Raw genomic sequence first — 20,370 nt, forward strand, 5'->3', positions numbered from 1 at the left:
TGGTTGAAGATGCGAGGTGTAAGGGACCCCTGGATGCTTAAGTCCAGTGAAAGGTGACTATGGGGTGTGGGGCTCATCTTGCTTCAGGCTGAGGGAGCCGGTGTTTGTCCACAGATAGTTTTCCGGGTCATGTGGCCAGAGCCGTAGCTAGGTGATCTTGCACCCCTGGCAGAACTGTCCAGATTGCGCCCCTAGCCACGGACAAATTAGCTCTTCTTTCCGCCTCTCCTCCACCCCCCCCCATTGAATTCACCCTCTAAAACCTTTTCTTATGAGAAGTTTTAACTGTGTTTTTATTGCTGCTTTTAGTTATTGCATTTTAGTGTATTACAGTTTGAATTTAAATGGCAAGACATTAAATGCAATGGGTGGAATTCGACGTCTCACCATGACGAATCTTCCGCCTGCAAAAGTGTTTCAGCTGGCCGGGACGAATGACCCTCCCTCTCCTCCCTTGTGCGCTGTGCTGTTTCTTTGCCTCTCATGTCGGGGAAGAGTGCAAAAATCACGAAGCACCTATTGCAGTGCTTTACAATTGCCACAATAAGCAGAACATGCATTAAGAGGTCTGTCAAGGCCCTCAGTTATTTTCAAATGGTCTGTATGGAAAAAACAGTGGGTTTAGATCAGGCACGTCCAACAGATAGATCGTGATCTACTGGTAGATCACTGGACGTCTGTGGTAGATCACTGGTAGATCACCGGCTCCCCACAAAGAAGCTCAACAATCAATCAATCAATCAATCACTTTATTTCAGCTTTAAGCTCATATAAAACAATACTAAGACAAGTATAAAACAAGGCTAAGACAAGCTCAACATTTTTGCCCCCCCCTAAATGGGGCCTTCCTCTTCCCTAAAAAAAAACTAAACACTTTGACATGAACCCCTAAAAAATGGGGCTTTCCTCCTCCCTAAAAAAACAACTTTGACCTGAACCCCCCCCCCAGCCTCTTGGCAGTTGGCCACCCCTGATTTAGATTAATGGTTTATTTGTAAGGACAGAGAGGGTTACCACCCAAGATGAGCTAAAGTTCATTGATGAAACATTGGAGTGGTTTTGCTAGTAACTCTATGTGGGACGTAGTGTTCTGTCACTTATCTGGATCTATTCTGTACTGTAGTAAATTATTTGGCTTTTTCAACCTCCTCCCCACCCACCCACCAATTCATTGGGTAGGTACTGTAGTTTGAGAAAAGTCCTATGTCAATCCCTGCCACAGTTCACCATGTTTTTGCTTCTCAAATCCTTCTGCCCAAGCCTCCCATGTGGACTCTAGAACCTGGAATATGTATACCTTGGACTTCTATCATATATGGTGGTTCTGGTAATGCTGAACCAAATCAGCATACTGTTGCAACCTGGTGACTTGCCAAGCTGCAAATTTGCAGCTTTCCCCTTTCACTGTGTGACAAGGCGAGTGAGAAAGGTCCAAATCTGTTGTAGCCGAGACAAGTCACCCAAGTCCCTTGCCCTCTAGTCAGGATTAACAAAGTTCTCTTCTTCCCTTTACAAAAGTGGATTATGGGGCGTCTCGAAGAAGAGCGGTTACGTTTGGGGAGTGGGAACTGTTTTGGTTGAAACTTGAGAACGCATTATGCTCCCTCCATCTGAAACACATTTCTAGAAGTAAATGTTAATGCTCCATGTGCCTAAAACCCAAATATTAAACACTGAAAACTAAAAGTCTGAAAACGAGGAGAATCTGCTAACAACATTTACATAAATACATTTCTCCTCCTGCTAACAAACTAGTCTTTGCCAAAAGAACTGGCATCCCTCGCCACAGCGTTTGTGACTGAATTTCTGAAAACCAGGCAACTATGATTGCAAATAATCTGCTTTGCCTCGTCTCCAAAATTCAATTGGGTTTGTTAAGTGGCTTAGTTCAGGGGGTCCACAACCCACCTCTTCTGCGATGCCCACATTTCATGACTTGTGGGAATAGCCGGTTGATTGATGTGATTTGATGCGGTGCTCCTAACACTCTTTCTATTCTTCCCACAGATGAGAAGCGAAGAAAAAATGATGGAGAAGCTGGAGACCCCTCAGCCGCCGGTTGCCCCAGAACAGCAAACCCACACCACCAGTCTCCCCAATTGATATCCCCTCCCCAGCTACTGGGGGGGATGAGGTTGAGGCCACCCCATCGCCCACAACCCCCACCTCTTCCTCCCCTCCAGCCAAGGGAGCCCTTCTCCTCCTGAGCCTCCCCCGGCCCCATTGCCTCACAGCGTCCCGGTCATCAGCCTGAGCTACAGCAGCAAGCCCCCCGCCCATGCCGAGGTCCCCACCACTCACCTCACTGCTCTGCACCCCATTCCCAGCCTCTTACAGCTCTCAGCTCTTCCAGCTGGCCCTCCTCCGCCCCCTATGGCGAATTTAGCCGGAGTGAGGAGCCCCCTTTTGGCCCCACAGTATCAGCCTCAGTACCAGCCCTTTCTCAACAGGTAAGTCCTGAGTGGAAATAATCAGGTTTGCGGGGTGGGGAGGTGGGAAGAAATCCCAGAAATGCAAATAAGCCAGCAATCGAATGGGTTGAAGTTGGATTCCGTTCACCTTTAAATGTGAAGTTACTTGATTGCGCTTTCTGGAAGCGCACTGTACGTATCCGTCCTTCAGAATCCATCCTTACTGCTCTTAATTTTGCAACGCAAAATTCTCCAGCACATATCAGGGCAAAGGGTGCATGCTAATGGGCAGATTTTGTGAGTATAACGTATGAAGATGCATTATATTAGGCAAAATCACCTAGGAAAGTGCAAGAAATTCACACCAAAGTGCTGATGAATTTTCATGAAAAAATTATTATTACCGTATTGGCCCAAATATAAGCCGCACCTTTAAAATTCAGGGGGGGGGGCAGGAAGAAAAAAAGACAATACCTGAATATAAGCCACTCCCTTAAAATTCCACAGGCACTCACACCCATAAATGACAAATGTAGTAGAAAATCCTACGGTACTAGAGAGGACCTGCAAGTGGATGAAACACCTGTTCGTAGCACATAAATGCAAATTAAAAAATCAATACTTCACTGTAAATACGGGGAAAGCGATGAATGACATTAGAACTAATTGCACAACAGTCTCAAGCTTGCAAATTGGCAATAAAACATTTTTTTCCATTTTACTGTACGTCTGTTTGAGCAGCGATATTGTAAAAGCCAATTTTTGTAAGGTTGCAAATTTAAGCCGCACTTTAACTTTTCACGGTCGGTATTATATGGTATTATTGTTGTTGTTGTTGTTGTTGTTGTTGTTTTGTTTTGTTTGCAAAATTGCAAGCTGCTGTGGAAGTGTGGAGAACTAAAGACTGCAAAAATTATAAATGGACAGAAACCGAAATTGGCATATTTGCCCATCCCTAATCAGTCCCAGCCTAGGCCAGGGGCTGCCAAACCTTTTGGACCAGTGGGTGTATTTCAAATTTTTAGAGTACCAGAGGCACCGAGTTGTGCCAACATTGGGGGGGGGGCACCGTGCATGTGTGATGTCGCACACATGTGGCACCGGTGCGCTGGGCTCGTCAAAGAGTCATGCCAGAGTGCTGGACCTTCATCATGCTGGCGCGACACGGCTGATGAGGACAGTGCGCTTTCCTTTATGGGGATGGCACTCCAGGCTCATAGAGGAGGTCAACGGTTGGGGAGGCCAACCGTCAGGAGACTCCTCGGCCCCCTCTACATTGAGGGAGGCCAGCCCCTAGCTAGCCCAGAGGGTTCAAGGGGACTGAAGATACCCCGGCCCCCCTGGAGAGGACTGCGGGTGCCAGCCACAAAATGGCTACCATGGGCTGCAATGCATAGAGAGCCAGTGTGGTGTAGTGGTAAGAGCGGTAGACTTGTAATCTGGGAACCGGGTTCGCTTCCCCGCTCCTCCCATGCAGCTGCTGGGTGACCTTGGGCTAGTCACACTTCTCTGAAGTCTCTCAGCCCCACTCACCTCACAGAGTGTTTGTTGTGGGGAGGAAGGGAAAGGAGAATGTTAGCCACTTTGAGACTCCTTCGGGTAGTGATAAAGCGGGATATCAAATCCAAACTCTTCTTCTTCTTCTCTTTCTTCTTCTTCTTCTTCTTCTTCTTTCTTCTTCTTCTCTTCTTCTTCTTCTTCTCTTCTTCTCTTCTTCTTCTCTTTCTTCTTCTTCTTCTTTCTTCTTCTTCTTCTTTCTTCTTCTTTTCTTCTTCTTCTTCTTCTTCTTCTTCTTCTTCTTCATAGCACACAGTTAGGGAGAGTACAGTCATAGTGAAGCTTTCCCCATAATTGTATTTCCATACTAGAAAAGGCTTAACCTACTGAATTCTCTCTGCCTCACAGCTGTTCAAGGTACAAGAACCCTGTTTGGTCAAAACCATTGCACATGTTTTATTTTACTGTCCATTTTACACAAAAATCCGTGATAAATATTTCTTTCCCATGGTGAAAGGAAGGTTAATTGCCCCAACCTCTCCAGGTTTCCTTTCTACTGAACAGTTGCAGGTTTAGGATTATGGAAAACGTAGCAAAATTTACTTTGAGACTTGAGAGGCTCTTTTTAACCTTGCACACGAAAGCTCATACCAGGAACAAACTCAGTTGGTCTCTAAGTGCTACTAGAAAATTTTCGTATTTGTTTTGACTATGGCAGACCACACGGCTACCCACCTGTAACTGGAACTCTTTTTAACCTTGTTATGTTTGTATTAATTTTACCTTAAAGCAACTCCTTTTATGAACGGACACCAATTTTACACTTTAACTTATATCCTTTGTATTTGTGCATGCCAATAAAGGAGATTGATTGAGAGAAGAAGCCTGTTTTCCCACGATGCCAACCCTGAACCAAAGCCTAGGCTGCCATCCTGTACCCACTTTACCTGGGAGTAAACCCCATTAACTAGAAGGAAACTTGCTTGTGAGCGGACATGTATACCATCGTACCAGAAGTGAATTGTTAATCAGCCTGATACTTATCTCATGCACAGCAGGATACATGCCTAAGCCTCTGAGCATTTGCAGAAAATAACATCTAGGGCTACGTAAGCTCAGGCAAACCCACTGCAAAACAGATGCTCCTGGTTGTTAGGTGAAAAGGAAGGGCGATCTAAAAAAATGCCAATGACCAGAATAAGACATACAGTCGTACCTTGGAATCGACAGAATCCATTCTGGAAGTGCGTTCAATTTCCTAAAGTTTGGAAACCAAGCACGGCTCCTGCAGTCAATCGGAAGCCTCAAAAGCCCCGTCGGACATTCAGGTTCCAAAGAACGTTTGCAAACTGGAACACTCACTTCCGGGTTTGCAGCATTCGGGAGCCAAAACATTTGACTCCCAAGGCATTCGGGATCCAAGGTACGACTGTATGTTTAAAACAAGGCTGCCTGTGGAAGAACCATCCTGATCTCTTCTCTTCTCCCTTTAGCATCTACATTGGCAGCTCTGGGACTTTTGGCCTCTTCCCCAACAACCGCCTCAAGCGGAGGCCGAGCCATTATGAACAGGACATCACGGAGGGTGAGTGGCTGGGGTAAACCTTCCATGCGGGATGGATTAGAGTGCATAGGCAGAACCGCCCATTTTACAGGGATTGGGGACTGAGGCTGAGCAGAAGTGTCTTTCTCAGGAAGGCTGGGATGCTCAGCAGAAGAGAATTGTGCCCCTAAGTTCATGCTCCTTTCCTGAATGCATTTTATCCACCCTTACCCTTCTCCGCTTATTTGCCCAGGTCACCAGCCCCAGAAGGTGGCACGCCGGGTCTTCACCAACAGCAGGGAGCGCTGGCGCAGCAGAATGTCAACGGTGCCTTCGCCGAGCTGCGGAAGCTCATCCCTACCCACCCACCCGACAAGAAGTTGAGCAAGAACGAGATCCTTCGCCTGGCCATGCGATATCAACTTCCTGGTCAATTGCTGAGCGACCAGGCCAGGTCAGCTGGCGGGGAACCTCCCGAATCAGAAGCGCCTTGCAATGGCACCCCAGGACTCCCTCGCCACCCACAGCACCCATAAAAATGGAGCAAGGGACTGTGGAGCCAGTGACTGTACTGGGGGCAGGAGTGCCGTGGTGATGAACAGCTCCCTGCCCAAATGTGTGCGTCCGTTGCTTCTCTCCCTTCCACACGCTCAAACAGTGCCACACAGCCACATGTGTAGACTGAAGCACCTGGACCGAATATCCCTTCTGGGCACTGGATGGAGGACTTGTGATGTGGAGGGTGCTATGCCCTTCCGAGGATGAAAACTTGGATTTCAGGGTCTGAAATCCACACAGGGATCCATGGAACAGTCCCCTTTGAGCAGGACATCCCGCCATGACCACCTGGTGATTAAAAGCAGGGACTTCTTTCCGAGGAGGAATTAGGAGTGGGGCTTTTTTATGTTCATGTATGTATCCAGCTTGGCTTGTTTCCAGAATGACCCACGAGAAGGGGGTGGGGGTGGGGGAGCAGCAGGGTGCCTGGTTTGTATGAGACAACACCTCTCCTGCCCCCACCTCTAGAGAGGTGGAGCCCCTGGGTGGGCGAGGGGGGGGACGTTCTCCTGTGTTTTACCTCTGCTCAATGTGCATCACTTCCAAATCCTCAAGTCCAAGCATCTGTTTTGTATAGGGTCTTTAAATCGATATATGAGCCTGGACAAAGGAACGGAATAAAATCAGGGCGTCAGGGTTAAGGGGCTGCTCTTGGCATTGAAACTGGGGGGGGGTAGCCCTCAGCTCATAGGCTCCGCCTCTCCATTGGGAAGACCCTTCATCACAGGGCATGGGCTCAACTTCCTCTGTAAAAGGCAATAAGAGATGGGGGGAAGTGGCGGGGGGGAGGTATTGAGTAAATGGGCAGAAGAGAACGGGTTAGGCAGTCCCTCTCTCCCCGCCAATCATCTGCTCACGACTGCAGGCCCTTGTGGTTTTTCATTAAAAAAAGAAAAAGCTGGAAGACTATTATATGCATCTGATATGTCACATCTGATTTGACCCTTATTAGCTCATGCTGGGTGGAATTCAACAAAATTTAACTGAGTAAAACATCGCTGAGTGCCACCCTCTGGATTGTGGCAGGTTCAACGCACTGGAATGGGGAGGGAAATCTTTCAGAAAGAAAACAAGGAAAAGGCTGGACTAGCACTCTCCTCCCTGACATCCTTATAGGGATCTTTTGCAGGGATCTTTTCCTTGTTACTGTGTTACCTGCCGTCCGCACGTGATACACCTCACCGGTGGAGAGAACCAGGCCTATTGATGCTTCTTTCTTCAGCTCACAGCCATAATTTTAGCGGCCTCAGTGGGCTGTAAGAGGAATTGCCCAAGTCTGGGGTTTGAGGGGCTTCGGGGTGGGTGTGTTGGGACAGACGAGCATTGCCGCAGCGACTGCTGTGTCACTGCTGGTGGGCCAGTGCCTAGTTTGTGGTGGTTGGGCTGTTGCTGGGAGCCCCACGGCCTCAGGAACTGCTCCCCTTCCTGGAAATGGAAGGGCGGTTTGTGCTGAGTCAGTGTCCAAACCTGCCCAACGCTTTCTGGGCCTCCTGCCAAAACCAAATGTGCCAGTGGTTGATCCAGGAGGGTGGGAGGTCCTCCTAGGCTGCTGGTTTTTATTGCGTGCGTAAAGGAGGTTGGTGAAGAAGAAGAGCCTTTTGGATGGGGGAGGGAGCAGCGAAAGAAGGAAGGACAGAGAAGTATGGCAACAGCTACTGCTTATCTGAATGCACCAGCACCCAGTGGATCGCTAGATTAATGGGCCAAAGGGACTGCTGTTTTTCACAGCCACCCCTGCAGGGTGAGCTCTTGCCCCCATCGGATGTTTCAAATGGCTAGTGCAGCAGGGCTGCACTGGGCTAGGAATCCATCCATGTTAAGGCCGGGAGATATTTATGACCTGGAGCATTCATGCTCTGTTCTAAGAAGAGAGAAATGTTAAAGCTGAAATCATTCCGCAATTAGACAAAATACAGACCGATCCTTTTTAATGCAATTTAACCAGTACTACGCAAAATCTTGCTCAGTGTTCATGCTGTGTTCTGAACCTTATTTTCCTCCCACCCCACACCCCAAATTGGAGCTTGTTTTGGTGTGTGTGTGTGTGAGAGAGAGAAAGAGAGAGAGAAAGAGAGGAGTGAGAGTGAGAGAGAGAGAGCGCATTGAGATTATTATTTTTACTCCTAGGAATTCAGGATGGAAGAGTTTGGGCAAGTGAGAGGCAATAGGGAAGGAACGTGACCTTGGCAGCCCAGAAGTGGGGGCTGGGGTGAGAGAACAGAAAACCATTCAACAGACTACAGCAGGGTCAGCAACCTTTTCAGCCGTGGGCCAGTCCACCGTCTCTCAGACCATGTGGTGGGCCGGACTATATTTTTTTGGTGGGGAAATGAACAAATTCCTATGCCCCACAAATACAGTTGTACCTCGTGTTGTGTTTGCTGCAGGTTGCAAACGGCGCGGGTTATGAACGTGGCAAACCCAGAAGCGCGATATCATGCTTTTGCGCATGCGCAATATCGCCGCTCGAGGTGCAGACTTTTCAGGGTGAGAACGGCACCCCGGAACGGATCGTGTCTGCAACCCGAGGTACCACTGTAACCCAGAGATGCATTTTAAATAAAAGGACACGTTCTACTCATGTAAAAACCACACTGATTCCCGGACCGTCCGCGGGCCGGATTGAGAAGGCGATTGGGCCGCATCTGGCCCACAGGCCTTAGGTTGCCTACCGCTGGACTAGAGTTTTGCCTTCTGAGTCTACTCTGCCATAACTGTATATTGAAATCATGAAGACTAGAGGCTTGCTGAATTCTTCCAGGGGAGTAGTTCTCTTAGCCTGCAGCAGTAGACAACAACATGCATGGCAGCAAAGAGACTACCTACTTTTGTGTTGGGGCAAGTTTCCACAGGCAATCCCTGTTATGTGCTAGGAATCATTCCAAATGCAGAGAGATAAACAGCCCTGGCAGACACCACTATTTTCTGCTTAGCTGTATTTTCAGCCTCATTCCCATGGCTAAGAAGTTTCTTCTGTAGCACCTTCCTCTAGGTTTGGAGACTCTGGGTGCTTCCTAATGTGGGCTTTATGTTGCAAATGGGTCATTCAGTTCTGATTCCTTTGTGTTTCGGCACGTCAGCTTCTACACATGCTTATAATTTCAGTCATGGATATTAATTGCTATTCTGCAGCTTGTGGTTCACATGAAATGGGCAGAGCATGATGGAATGTAGCCTGAGGTGGGTATTTTTGGTTTTGGTCCCTCACTATAGTCGTCGTGCTGCTGCACTTCACTGACGTCTTATATTCTGGCTAGACACACTGGTATTCTCTCTCTCTGTGTGTGTGTGTGTACGTGAGCACTTCTAAAGAAAAAAATCCCACGAAGAGCGCAAGAGCAAATGTTACAGGACTTTACATTTCAACAATGGGCAAAATGGATGTGTCTATGGTGGCGCTGTGGCCTAAAACACTGAGCATCCTGTGCTTGCCGATCGGAAGGTCGGCAGTTCGAAACCGTGCGATGGAGTGAGCTCCCGTTGCTCTGTCCCAGCATACTTAATTTGGGGTCCCCAAACTAAGGCCCGGGGGCTGGATGTGGCCCAATCACCTTCTAAATCCAGCCCATGGACAGTCCGGGTATCAGCGTGTTTTTACATGAGGAGGAGGAGAGAGGAGGAGAGGAGGAGGAGGAGGAGAAGGAGGAGGAGGAGGAGGAGGAGGAGGAGTTTGGATTTGATATCCCGTATCTATACCTACCGAAGGAGTCTCAAAGCGGCTAACATTCTCCTTTCCCCTCTTTCCCCACAACAAACACTCTGTGAGGTGAGTGGGGCTGAGAGACTTCAGAGAAGTGTGACTAGCCCAAGGTCACCCAGCAGCTGCATGTGGAGGAGCGGGGACACGAACCCGGTTCACCAGATTACGAGTCAACCGCTCTTAACCACTACACCACACTGGCGTCCTTTTATTTAAAATGCATCTCTGGGTTATTTGTGGGGCCTGCCTGGTGTTTTTACATGAGTAGAATGCGTGCTTTTATTTAAAATGCACCTCTGGGTTATTTGTGGGGCATAGGAATTTGTTCATTTTTTTTTCAAAATATAGTCCGGCCCCCCACAAGGTCTGAGGGACAGTAGACCAGCCCCCTGCTGAAAAAGTTTGCTGACCCCTGAAGTAGATAAATAGGTACCGCTGTGGCAGGAAGGTAAACAGCGTTTCTGTGTGCTCTGGTTTCCATCATTGTGTTCCGTTGCGCCAGAAGCGGTTTAGTCATGCTGGCCACATGACCCGGAAAACTGTCTGTGGACAAACGCTGGCTCCCTCGGCCTGAAAGCGAGATGAGTGCTGCAACCCCATAGTCGCCTTTGACTGGACTTAACTGTCCAAGTGTCCTTTACCTTTTTTATTACCTTTTTTTTATAAGTGCTGAAGCAGTATTGTGCAATATGTGAGTATTATTATTATGAGGAATTCAACATTGCACTAAGTTGATCATTCCATCAGTGCAAGCTTTTCAACTTGCCAGATGGAAAGATCCCTCCTCTTCACCTGGCTTGAGAGCAGTACATGTGAAAAGGATCTAGGAGTCTTGGTAGACCACAAACTTGACATGAGTCAATAGTGTGATGCAGCAGCTAAAAAAGCCTATGCAATTCTGGGCTGCATCAATAGGAGTATAGCGTCTGGATCAAGGGAGGTAATAGTACCACTATATTCTGCTCTGGTCAGACCTCACCTGGAATACTGTGTCCAGTTCTGGGCACCATAGTTGTGCATTCATGACAATTTCTGCTCTTGGGGGAGTCACACAAGATCCCAACTTCAATACTGTTTGTGGCTGCAAAGGTTTTGGGGTGGTCATCCTGTCTCATTTCCAGTCAGCACATATCTTGTTACTTCCTGCTGAAATCCTGTTACTTTTCATAGCACAAATGTCCTGGGTTTGCCCATTTTTGTCCTGCTTTTGTTGTGCTGTATCTCCCCCAGACGGCAATAATGTGGTGCCATTGGGGAAGCACTGCAGAACTACTAATAAAGCAGAAGGGATCCACGCAGTGCTTTTTTTCTTGATAAAATGTTTATGGGTACTCTCATTTTGACTCAAGAAAATCACCATATTATAGTTCAAATTGGGGGGAAAATAAAGACAAGTAAATGGACAAAAGTACAGTACAAAGATTCACGTCCCCCCAGATTAGCGCCCCCCCCAAAGTACTGGATCCACGGCTAATGCACTTTTGCTGCGTTAAGAATATGTTGCAGAATGCACCTGCAACAAAACACCCGCTTGGAAGAGCCCTTAAAAAAACGCAGCAGCAGCAGCAGAAGGGATGCACACACATCCTCTGCCACTTGCTTTCCCTCCCAAGAGGGGAGACTCTTGGAAAGGCTTGCAAAAACTGAAAAGAGGTTTAGGTCTGATCTGACCACCTGCTCCTCTGAACAACATGACCAAAGCCTGCAGTGCTTTAAGTAGAAGCTGCAGAAGGCTTGGAGAAAGGAATTAATTTGCAGAAAGCTTGGCACATACAACTACAGACCCTTACCTGGTCAAGAGCACCAAGGAGCCCAGCTCCAATCACCTGTTTTTATTATTACAGATCTAATAAGTCAGAATTGTAAAAACAAACAAACAAAACAGGCAAACTACAGCTGAAACCTTTAAGTTGATTGTGAAAGGAGTGATTGAGGTTGAGGAACAAATCCAATTAACCAACAAACCGTATACCCTGGATATTTCCTGCCAAGCTCTGCCCAGTGGTGTGGACAGCAAACAGCAGAAACACCATTAATATTGTGAGTGAAAAAAAAGATGTGCAGAGCCTCGTGCCAATCACACACACGGAGAAAAATTGGATCTGAAAGACCTGTTCTGAGATTGTGCCTGGACACAGCTTCTCTCTCTCTCTCTGTGTGTGTACTAGTTTTTAACAGATGTTGAAGACCAAGACCGGCCCAAGACATTTTGGCGCCTGAGGTGATCCACAAAATGGCACACACATCCACACCAGGGAAGATCATCATCGGGAACAAGCGGGGAACAAAGATCTACACTGGGAACAAAGGGGGGGGGATAAAATCAACCTCACCTGGCGGCTGCAGTGGGAATCAATGGCTGTTGTGGTGAGAGGAAGCCTGCTCTGAATCACACCAGGCAGGCGCAGAGCCCAGAGGGCAGCTCCCGCCATTTCTTCCCCAGTGGTGGGAGATTAGCTGCACCTCCTATTCACCGAGAGACTGATGTAGCAGCACAGGGAGGAGGCTGCCGAGGAGGCAGATCCAGCCTCCTAGGAGTCTACCACTGCAGCAATGGTGGCAGCAGTGGCAGCGGTTGCGTCACCTTGCCTCATGGGTGGGTCCAGCCTGTTGAAGACTCTTCCACATTCAGCGAGCAGTGAAGCACAAATGGTTAAAAACAAAAAGCAAAAAACCAGTGTTTTTACTAGCCTTCTTCCGATACATTTTTATAAAGCTCAGGATGAAACAAGGAGCAAGTCCTGTGCAATGAGACCGGCTGATTTTACCGCCAGTCCTCCTGCGTCAAGCTAATGGGCGAAATCCATTTTAAGCTGAATTTTTCAAACATGCAACTTAATCCATTTAACCCATCAGTGCTCTATTTGCTACAATTATATCCTGCCAAGGAACCCAAGACAGCCCATGTGTTGGCTTCACACCCATTCCATCCACATCACAACCCTGAGGTAGGGTTAGGGTCTGTGTGACTTCACCTGTTGACATCTGAATTTATTAGTTCATTACCAGGAAGCTACGAGAGTCCTGGTGCATGAACTATGTTTTCTGCGGTACAAACAACTTGTTTTAGCTATGAAGGGTACTGTACCCTTTTCCTTCACAAATTCATGAGCTGTGTTTATTTCTTTATTTGGCATGTGTGGGCAAAGCATCCTTATCAACTGTCTGGGTATGCTTAGCCTGGAGAAGAGAAGACCAAGAGGTGATATGATAGCCATCTTGAAATATCTGAAGAGCTGTTGCATGCATGATGGAGCCAGGGAGTGTTTTGTTTGCTAGCAGCGCTTGCTGTGTTTTGGGAAGACCTGGTGGTTTATCAGACACCAACACCCACCAGCAGCCACCACAGCTCTCACACTCCATCACTTTAGGGACAAGCATACCTTGCACATGTACTTCCTGAAGTTAATGGAGCTGGTCAGGGTTACTGAGTTGAGCCTCAGTAGAAGACAACTATAGTGGTACCTCTAGTTGTGGACACATCTGTTCTGGGGTTCTGTTTGCATCCCGAAAAGTCCGCAACTAGAGCGGCACTTCTGCGCAAGTGCGGAGAGCTCAGAATGGTTCTGCGCACGCACGCAAGGCGAAACCCGGGAGTCTATACAAGCCAAAAAGACGCAACATGAACCTAACGCAACACGAGGTATGACTATACTATCTCCCTGTGAACATGTCTGTGTGGTGTGTTGGGGCCCCCAATCAGTCACCCCTGCAGCCCCGAACTCGTGCATCAAATACATTCAGGGGATATTAGGGCTCCGTGGCCATTCATCCATCAAGGAAGCCAAAGAGAGACAATTACAGTCAATAACATTCTTTAATTCAATCAGTTAAAGAAGGTGCTGCATCTATAAACTTTTATTATGGAAAAAATTTGTAATTAACACATGCGTATTACACCCCGCTCGGAGAGTGGCACTTGGGGAGGGAGGGGAAGTGCCGAGGGCTGACTGGGACAGGGGAAGGGGCTGGAGAAGCTGGCCCACCACATCGCAGCAGCTGGTTCCCTTCTTTGCGGGCAAGGATGAGGGTCGAGCTACATGAAATGAAGGCTGGTTTAGCAGAGGGAGCCATTTTGTAGGCCTCAGCTTCCCTCCTGTGTGTGAAAAGTGCAGGTGGGGGGGGGGAGAGTGGAGAAAGCAGGTGGGGATGATAAGCAATGGTGGGAGGGGCTCCCATGAGCCCCACCTGGAGGCGGTTTGATTGCAATCTCTGTAAACATCTTTTTGTTCACATTTCTGAAGCTGGATGCATAAAAGTTTGATCGATTTCTCTTCCTGTCTCGGTTTGTTCGCTGGTGGCAGCAAAGGCATCAGTTTAAGGCACTTCCCTTAATTCGGCTGCAGGGTTATGAGTTCTTTTTGTTTTCAAAAACCAAACCAGTAGCAATGAACAGCTTCGTAAAGGAGCGGGAACGTGCTGAAAGGGTGGGGGTGGAGCTGGGAGACGGCTGCTCTGGAGCATCAGGCTGGCATCGGTGGAAACGGGCACACACCTTTTGGGCCTGAGCTGGGTAAGACTGCAGGTGGCATACCTGAGACTGGCACCCCTCTGGCAAAAACCTCACAATCGCCAAAAAAAGAGCCTCGCTCTCCCTGCATTGGAATGGGCAGGTACTGTCCTAACATCTACAGTGGGCCTCAGCCCAAATGGAGGGTGCCTCAGTGGATGGCGGAGGGAAGAGTTCTTCCCAAAAACAGCTCCTGGGTGCCAAGGTACGTCCCATGAAAGGATTCAAGACTGGAGGCTGCGGAATGGAATCGTTGGGGAAGATCTGCCTCTGCACAAGGAAGCAACAGTAATGGAAGACGTTACTAAGCACTCCCCATGACGATGGGGAAGCATCTCCATCAGTTGGCTGTGCTTCATCAAGAGCACCCAGGAAACAGGAGCTGGCTTTTGTTTCTGCAACCATTCGGGCCTCTCCCTTATCCTATGCAAACATGCTGGCTCCCCTTTGGCTTTCTCACTGGGTCACTCCAAACCTTTTCTCAGCAAAGCTGGAGTGAAGCTGGAGTTAGGGGCGTCTTACCCAGAGGCAAGTGGTGCGGGGCGCCAGGGTGCCAAGTTCTGGAGGGCGCCAGGAAAGAGGTGGAGGCTGGACACGGCGCCTCCTGGCATCAGCTCGCCACCCTTGCCTGCCTCCGCCATGCCGTGCCGCGCTCGGAGCCTCTGTCTGCCGTGGCCACCGCAGCATGAAGTGGCCAGCTGAGCCGGGAGGCACCGCGCCCAGCCTCTTCCCCGCCGGAGGAGCCACCCTCCAGCCACTGCCCGCCTCCTCCAGCCCCGCCCTCCCTAAAAAACTCTGGGAAACGGGGGGTGGTGGCAGCGGCGGACGGAGGGAGGGAGGGAGCTTTGCACCATGGCGCCGGATATGCTTAAGACGGCCCTGGCAGGAGTGACCCGTGAAACCACCAGTGTCTTTCGACAGACAACCACCATGTTAGCTCAGCCTAAGGGGATGCTGTGAAAAAGTTGTGGGCCTGTGGAAACCCAACAGGGGCCTGAGCCGCTTCTGAAAACTGGACCTCTGTACCTCATGACTTCAGGGCTGGACTCCCAAGTCAAAAGCTGACCCCGGGCTGTGAAGCTCTGGGCCTAACTAGAATTGACCACAGCGGACCCATCTTTTCTGTGTGGGTCTGCTCCAGTAAAGGGAGTTTAAGAGCAAAAGGGGTGCTGAGCCCCCCTCCCCCCATGGCTTGCCTTCCTCTCCTGCCTGTCCCCACAAGCGTTTCTCCCTCTCCAGGGAGTCTGGAGGGGAGAGAAGTGCTTTGGGGAGGGGAAGGGTTGTCGGGAGGTGAGCGGTGCTGCCTCCAGCTGCCGGATCCACAGCAGCTGCCCTCCCTCCACATGTCAGCAGATGTCGTGCCGGGAGATGCCCAATCCTAAAGGATACGTGAGGAGGAACTGAAGTACTGTCTTTGCCGCTGAAAAATGACCTCTTAATTAGGCACTTTACAATTTGACCAAAGGGATGGCGGGTGGGTGGGTGTATGTATGGAGGGAATGGGTCTATTCTTGATGTTTCTGAGCAGCTCCTCCAGAAAGGAATGGGAATGGGGAAAGAAGGGACACAGACCCCCCCACCCCCGAAAAAACCACCCACCAACAAAGACATACACACATCATCTTGGAGCCCTCGGCACTCCCCTCCACTGGGCTTCCCATCTCTGCTCTGAGGAAGGAATTGGTGGGACAAGGAAAGAGGGAAGCCGATGATTTTTTTTTTCTTTTTTGAAGTATATGTAGTTTTTTTTTCTCTTTTTAAAACATATTTTGAATTTTTTTTCTTTTTTCCCCTCTTTTTTTTTTAAATTCACATAACACAATAAGCCATTCCAATGGAGAAAGCCGAAGAAAGCTCAGGCAAAAATGATAAAACAGTTCGGATTTTTCTTTTTTTTTTTCTTTTTTTTTTTTGTCGTGAAGCAATATTGACAGTTATAACATATGGCTACCTGCATTCTGCTAGACACGGAAGAAACCTCAGAAAGAACAAAAACAGACGAAGAACTACCTTTTATTTTCAAGTGCGGGGGGTGGGTGGGAGGGAAGGAGGGGGTTCGGAAGAACAGACTCAAAGACACGAAGGGAGCATCGGGGAGGCGCAGGAGAGGCAAGGGGTACGGTCAGGGATGGGGGGGGGCGGATGAGGAGAAAAAGCACACCAAATTCCATTAGTACTATATATATACTGTACTGTACTCATATATATACTGCGTTTCTTAACCAAGGAAGAAACTTGTTCAAAGGGGCAGGGGTGGGATGCAGTCAGGGAAGCTGCAGTTTTCATGGATCTCAAGGTTTTACTGCCGAGCGAAGAAGTGGGTTTGGGGGGTTTGCGGTGGGTGGGGAGGGGGGTGCATGCGGAAGTTGGGGGGGTCAGCAAAAAAGGGAGACAAAGGGGGCTGCTGAAGGGATCTGGCCAGGAAGGACAGGAATGCTCAAGGACAGGAACACTCCATGGTTATTCCTAAAGCGAGAGACAGAAGTTGAGAGATCCAAATGAAGTGAGGGCCTGAGGATCCTTTTCGGAGCACAGGGTGACTGTTCTTGGCCACACGGGTTAAGTTCAAGCCAAGGGACATCCTCCCCCCCCCCCCTCCCGCCACATATAAGGTGCCAAAGGGAGGGCAAGGAGGGTCTCAATAGGTTTGTAGGACGAAGCCCTGGTAGGGCAGTCCAGTCCAAACTGAAATCATCTTGGACACTCAAGTGAACCTAACACCCCTCAGGGCTCCCAGAGGAGCCACCAGCAGCCGCTGGGTGCATCAAGGGCCCCGACTAAGCATCACCCGAGAGGAGCTGAGGAGAGGCTGAGGGCTCCATGCAAGAGGGCCTTCAGCACTGCTGCTTGGGTGACAGGCATCCTTCCCTCTCTCCTCGGTGGTGCTGGCCCTCTCTTTATGCATGGGGCAGCAAGCCGGCCAAAGAGAACTAGGCACCACTGCGTTTAGCCATGGCCACAATTCCCTCTTGCTGGTCAAGGCCTGGCTGTTTATTGCTTTCCCCTGTATTGAGCACATGGGTCAAAGGGGGGAGGGGCGGGATTTCCAGTAACCCACCCACCCCGGCAGAGCACGCGGTCCATCTGTTCCAGCGGAAGATGGGTTTACAAAAGGCACTATGTCAGCTGGCCAGTTAAGCGGGGTGGGAGTAAGGCAATACCATCCATCTTGGTCCTTCCCTGAAGCGAGACGTTTCTCCAAGTCAACCTTCCATGCTCTGAGAGGCTGTGGGGCAAGGGGGGGGGTTGGGGTTGGGGGTATGCACTGCTGCTTTGCCCCCGCCCCGCCCACTGCCCCAAAAGCCAGCAAGGGAAGGGAAGGGAGTTGAGAGGAACCACGGTAGGGAGGCTGTGAAAAAGAGGGCAAGCGAGGGCTGAAAAGAACAAACTCGGGGAAGGATGGAAGGAGTTCAATGGACGGGATGCTGGTGAGATCGCAAGGCGGCTCCTCTTCCCAAAGAGGAGCCCCTGAAAGATGAGAGGGAGAGGGAGAGGGAGAGAGCGCACAATGCAGATTTGGCTCACTAGGGGAGAAGAAATCAAAGGCATTCCCAAAGTCAATTGGTTTTGCTTAGCTCTAATGCGGGGGTTGGAGAGAAACAGGCCAGGAGAACAAAGATAGAAGGGGGTGCAGTGGCAAGTGATGCGAGGGGAGAGGGGAGAAAGGGGTGAAAGGAGGCAGAGAACCACGGCCTGTGCAGGAAGCTTTGCCGTGGCAATCTCACCGTCACCCATCTCACTCGGCAACCTGGGAAGATCCATGAGAAGCTGCCAGAGACTGCTGGTGCGTTTGACTGCAAGGCCCGCTGCCCCTTTCAGCTAAACATAAAGAAGGGATAATGCATGTTTCCTAAAATGTGCTTTATGATAACAATTAATTGGTTCATAAACTATGTATAATAGAGATTTTAATGTATTTATATTGTAAGAAGCACCAGGTTTTGTATTTTTAATCTTTTTCTTCTTTTATGATTTTTAGGGTTTTTTTGTTGTCCTTTCTTTAATTTTAATTTTGCAGTTTTCTTCTATGTTTTTAACCTGATACAATGTTTTGTTTACAATTTTATTTTTGCGTGTGAAAAACTTTTGCCTTCAGCCCTCCCATAAAACGACAAAACTAATGAGGAAAAGGAAAAAACAAAACCAAACCCCGATCATTATCAATTTTTTTTTAAAAAAAGGATTTAAAAACAAACAAGGAAAAGGAAAAGTAAACAAATGAAAAAAAACAGAAAAAGTTTTTTCCCCATACTTACAAAGGTTGGGTTTTTCTTTTGTCCCTATTTATTTAGAGTCCCTGGGAACAGAGGACTTTGCAACAAAAATAGATTTTTTCTCTTCTTCTTAACAATCTTTAACATACAAAGATATTAAAACTATGCACTCCATTGCACTTGGCTCAATGCAAACAAAATTGGTTCTTTTAAAACCCCTAATATATATTTTGCTTTTTTTAAAAAAAAATCCCCTCCCCATTTTTAAATACACATTCCTGTGTATCTTTCTTTCTCCTGCCCATACCTTCCAGCCACCATAATTTAAAGTCCTGTGTGCCACCCCTTCCAGGTTCCTCCTTAGTGTTTATATCGCCCTTTTAAAGGACCCAAACCAGGTAGAGTTTAACATGTAAGCGGATGACATTGTCACTCTGTCCACCCACATGCTGCTGTCACCCAATGGTCGCACTCTAGGAGATGCCAAGAGTTAAGTATGTGCTTAAGCACTGGGGGACTCAGAGCCTCCTTTTCAGAATGAAATACAGTAAACCTCTTCTTGTTCCCACCTCCAGTTTTTAAGTGCTGATTAATGTGGTCGCTTGCCTTTGGACTCCTGCAAATCTCTGGCCCTACCACTTTTTTTTAGACCATCCAAACAGATAGCCCCCCTTCCCATGGTTTCTCAAGTAAGGAACCTATTCCTAGCAATCCTGGGCATTATATTTAGAAGCTTGCCGAAATCAGATTTGAATTACTTGATTGAATGGTTTTCCTTTAAATACTGAATACATTGACTGAATGAATTTAGCAACTGACAAGATGTTGTAGCAGCACCAACTATGGTGACCGTCGGTATTTATTCCCTGGTTTGGGCCACCCCCCACCCACTTTTTGCACATTGCTCTGCATTCAGAAATGGTCACCAGGAGCTTGGATGCACTTTTTAAGAATTAGGGAGGGGCACTGTCTTTCTCAACTGGGGGAATGCTCCAAATGATTCTTATGTCAAAAAAAATGAAATATGCACAGCACTCCAGATGCTGCAGTAGGTGCCTTCTTGCCCCGGACTGCAATGCTCGAGTTATCTTCAACTTCATCTCACCTCAAAGTCTCGTGATTTAGATCACAATGGGACCATGTCCCACGCAACCAGGGGAAAGGGCGATTGGTACTTTGCAGGAGAAAGGACGCTGAGGAGGGGAGGGGGCAGACTGCACTCGAGGAGGGTTTTCTTAAGACCACCAAGGTGGGAATGGTTTCCATTCTGACATTTGCAGAACTTCTCCATGGCTTTGTGCTCATAAAGACATAGACACGGACCTTGGGCTTAAAACCTAGGCGCCTTCCAACCTCACCACGAGGAACAAGGCTGCGTCCCAATTCCAGTTTCTGCTTCTGATCTCTGCCCATGTCACAGATGTAAGCTCAACCCTCAGTGTTTGCCTAAATTACTTTATGAATATTTGGCTAGAGACTACGATTCATTTGTTCTCATAGATCTGAGAGCAGTCTGAAAGAGGAATGACCTATTTGTGTTGTATACACTTATCCCATTGTTGCCTCTGGTAAACAGCTTTTCGGATTGTTTCAAAACATCTGCTTCTTGAGAGGCTACGCGAAATGCACGTGTGTACAACATGCAGAGAGACCCCTCTCTGAACACACTCTCTTCAAAATTATTGTCTTTCTACATCCCCAGCTGCTTAGTCTGTGAAAGGTTGTATTTCACCTCTGAGTTGCATTTTACTGAAGGTATTGGGTGAGGGCCCTGGTATGGGCAAAGCAGCACTCCTAGACTCCATGCAATCCAGGTCTGCAGTCTGACTGGGCAAGAGCAGACCTGACTCATGCCAAAGATGGAAGCCTCAGGCAGGCGGCTCCACATGCAGCAGCCAATTATGTCAGCCAACTGAAACGTGTACATGTATTTTCGG

General features: G+C 48.4%; 1 protein-coding gene across 1 annotated transcript; it reads left to right on the forward strand.

Annotated features, from left to right (window-relative positions):
• The first annotated feature begins 2,007 nt into the window (after nt 1–2,007).
• On the forward strand, nt 2,008–6,412 carry LYL1 (LYL1 basic helix-loop-helix family member). Its single transcript, XM_033173712.1, is given in 7 exon segments — nt 2,008–2,078; nt 2,080–2,194; nt 2,197–2,450; nt 5,402–5,493; nt 5,705–5,758; nt 5,761–5,949; nt 5,952–6,412. Coding segments are annotated over 7 exon segments (870 nt in total). The 3' UTR covers nt 6,047–6,412.
• Nucleotides 6,413–20,370: the final 13,958 nt, after the last annotated feature.

The sequence above is a fragment of the Lacerta agilis genome, chromosome 16 (genome assembly GCF_009819535.1).
Source record: "Lacerta agilis isolate rLacAgi1 chromosome 16, rLacAgi1.pri, whole genome shotgun sequence".
Taxonomy (NCBI): Eukaryota; Metazoa; Chordata; class Lepidosauria; order Squamata; family Lacertidae; genus Lacerta; species Lacerta agilis.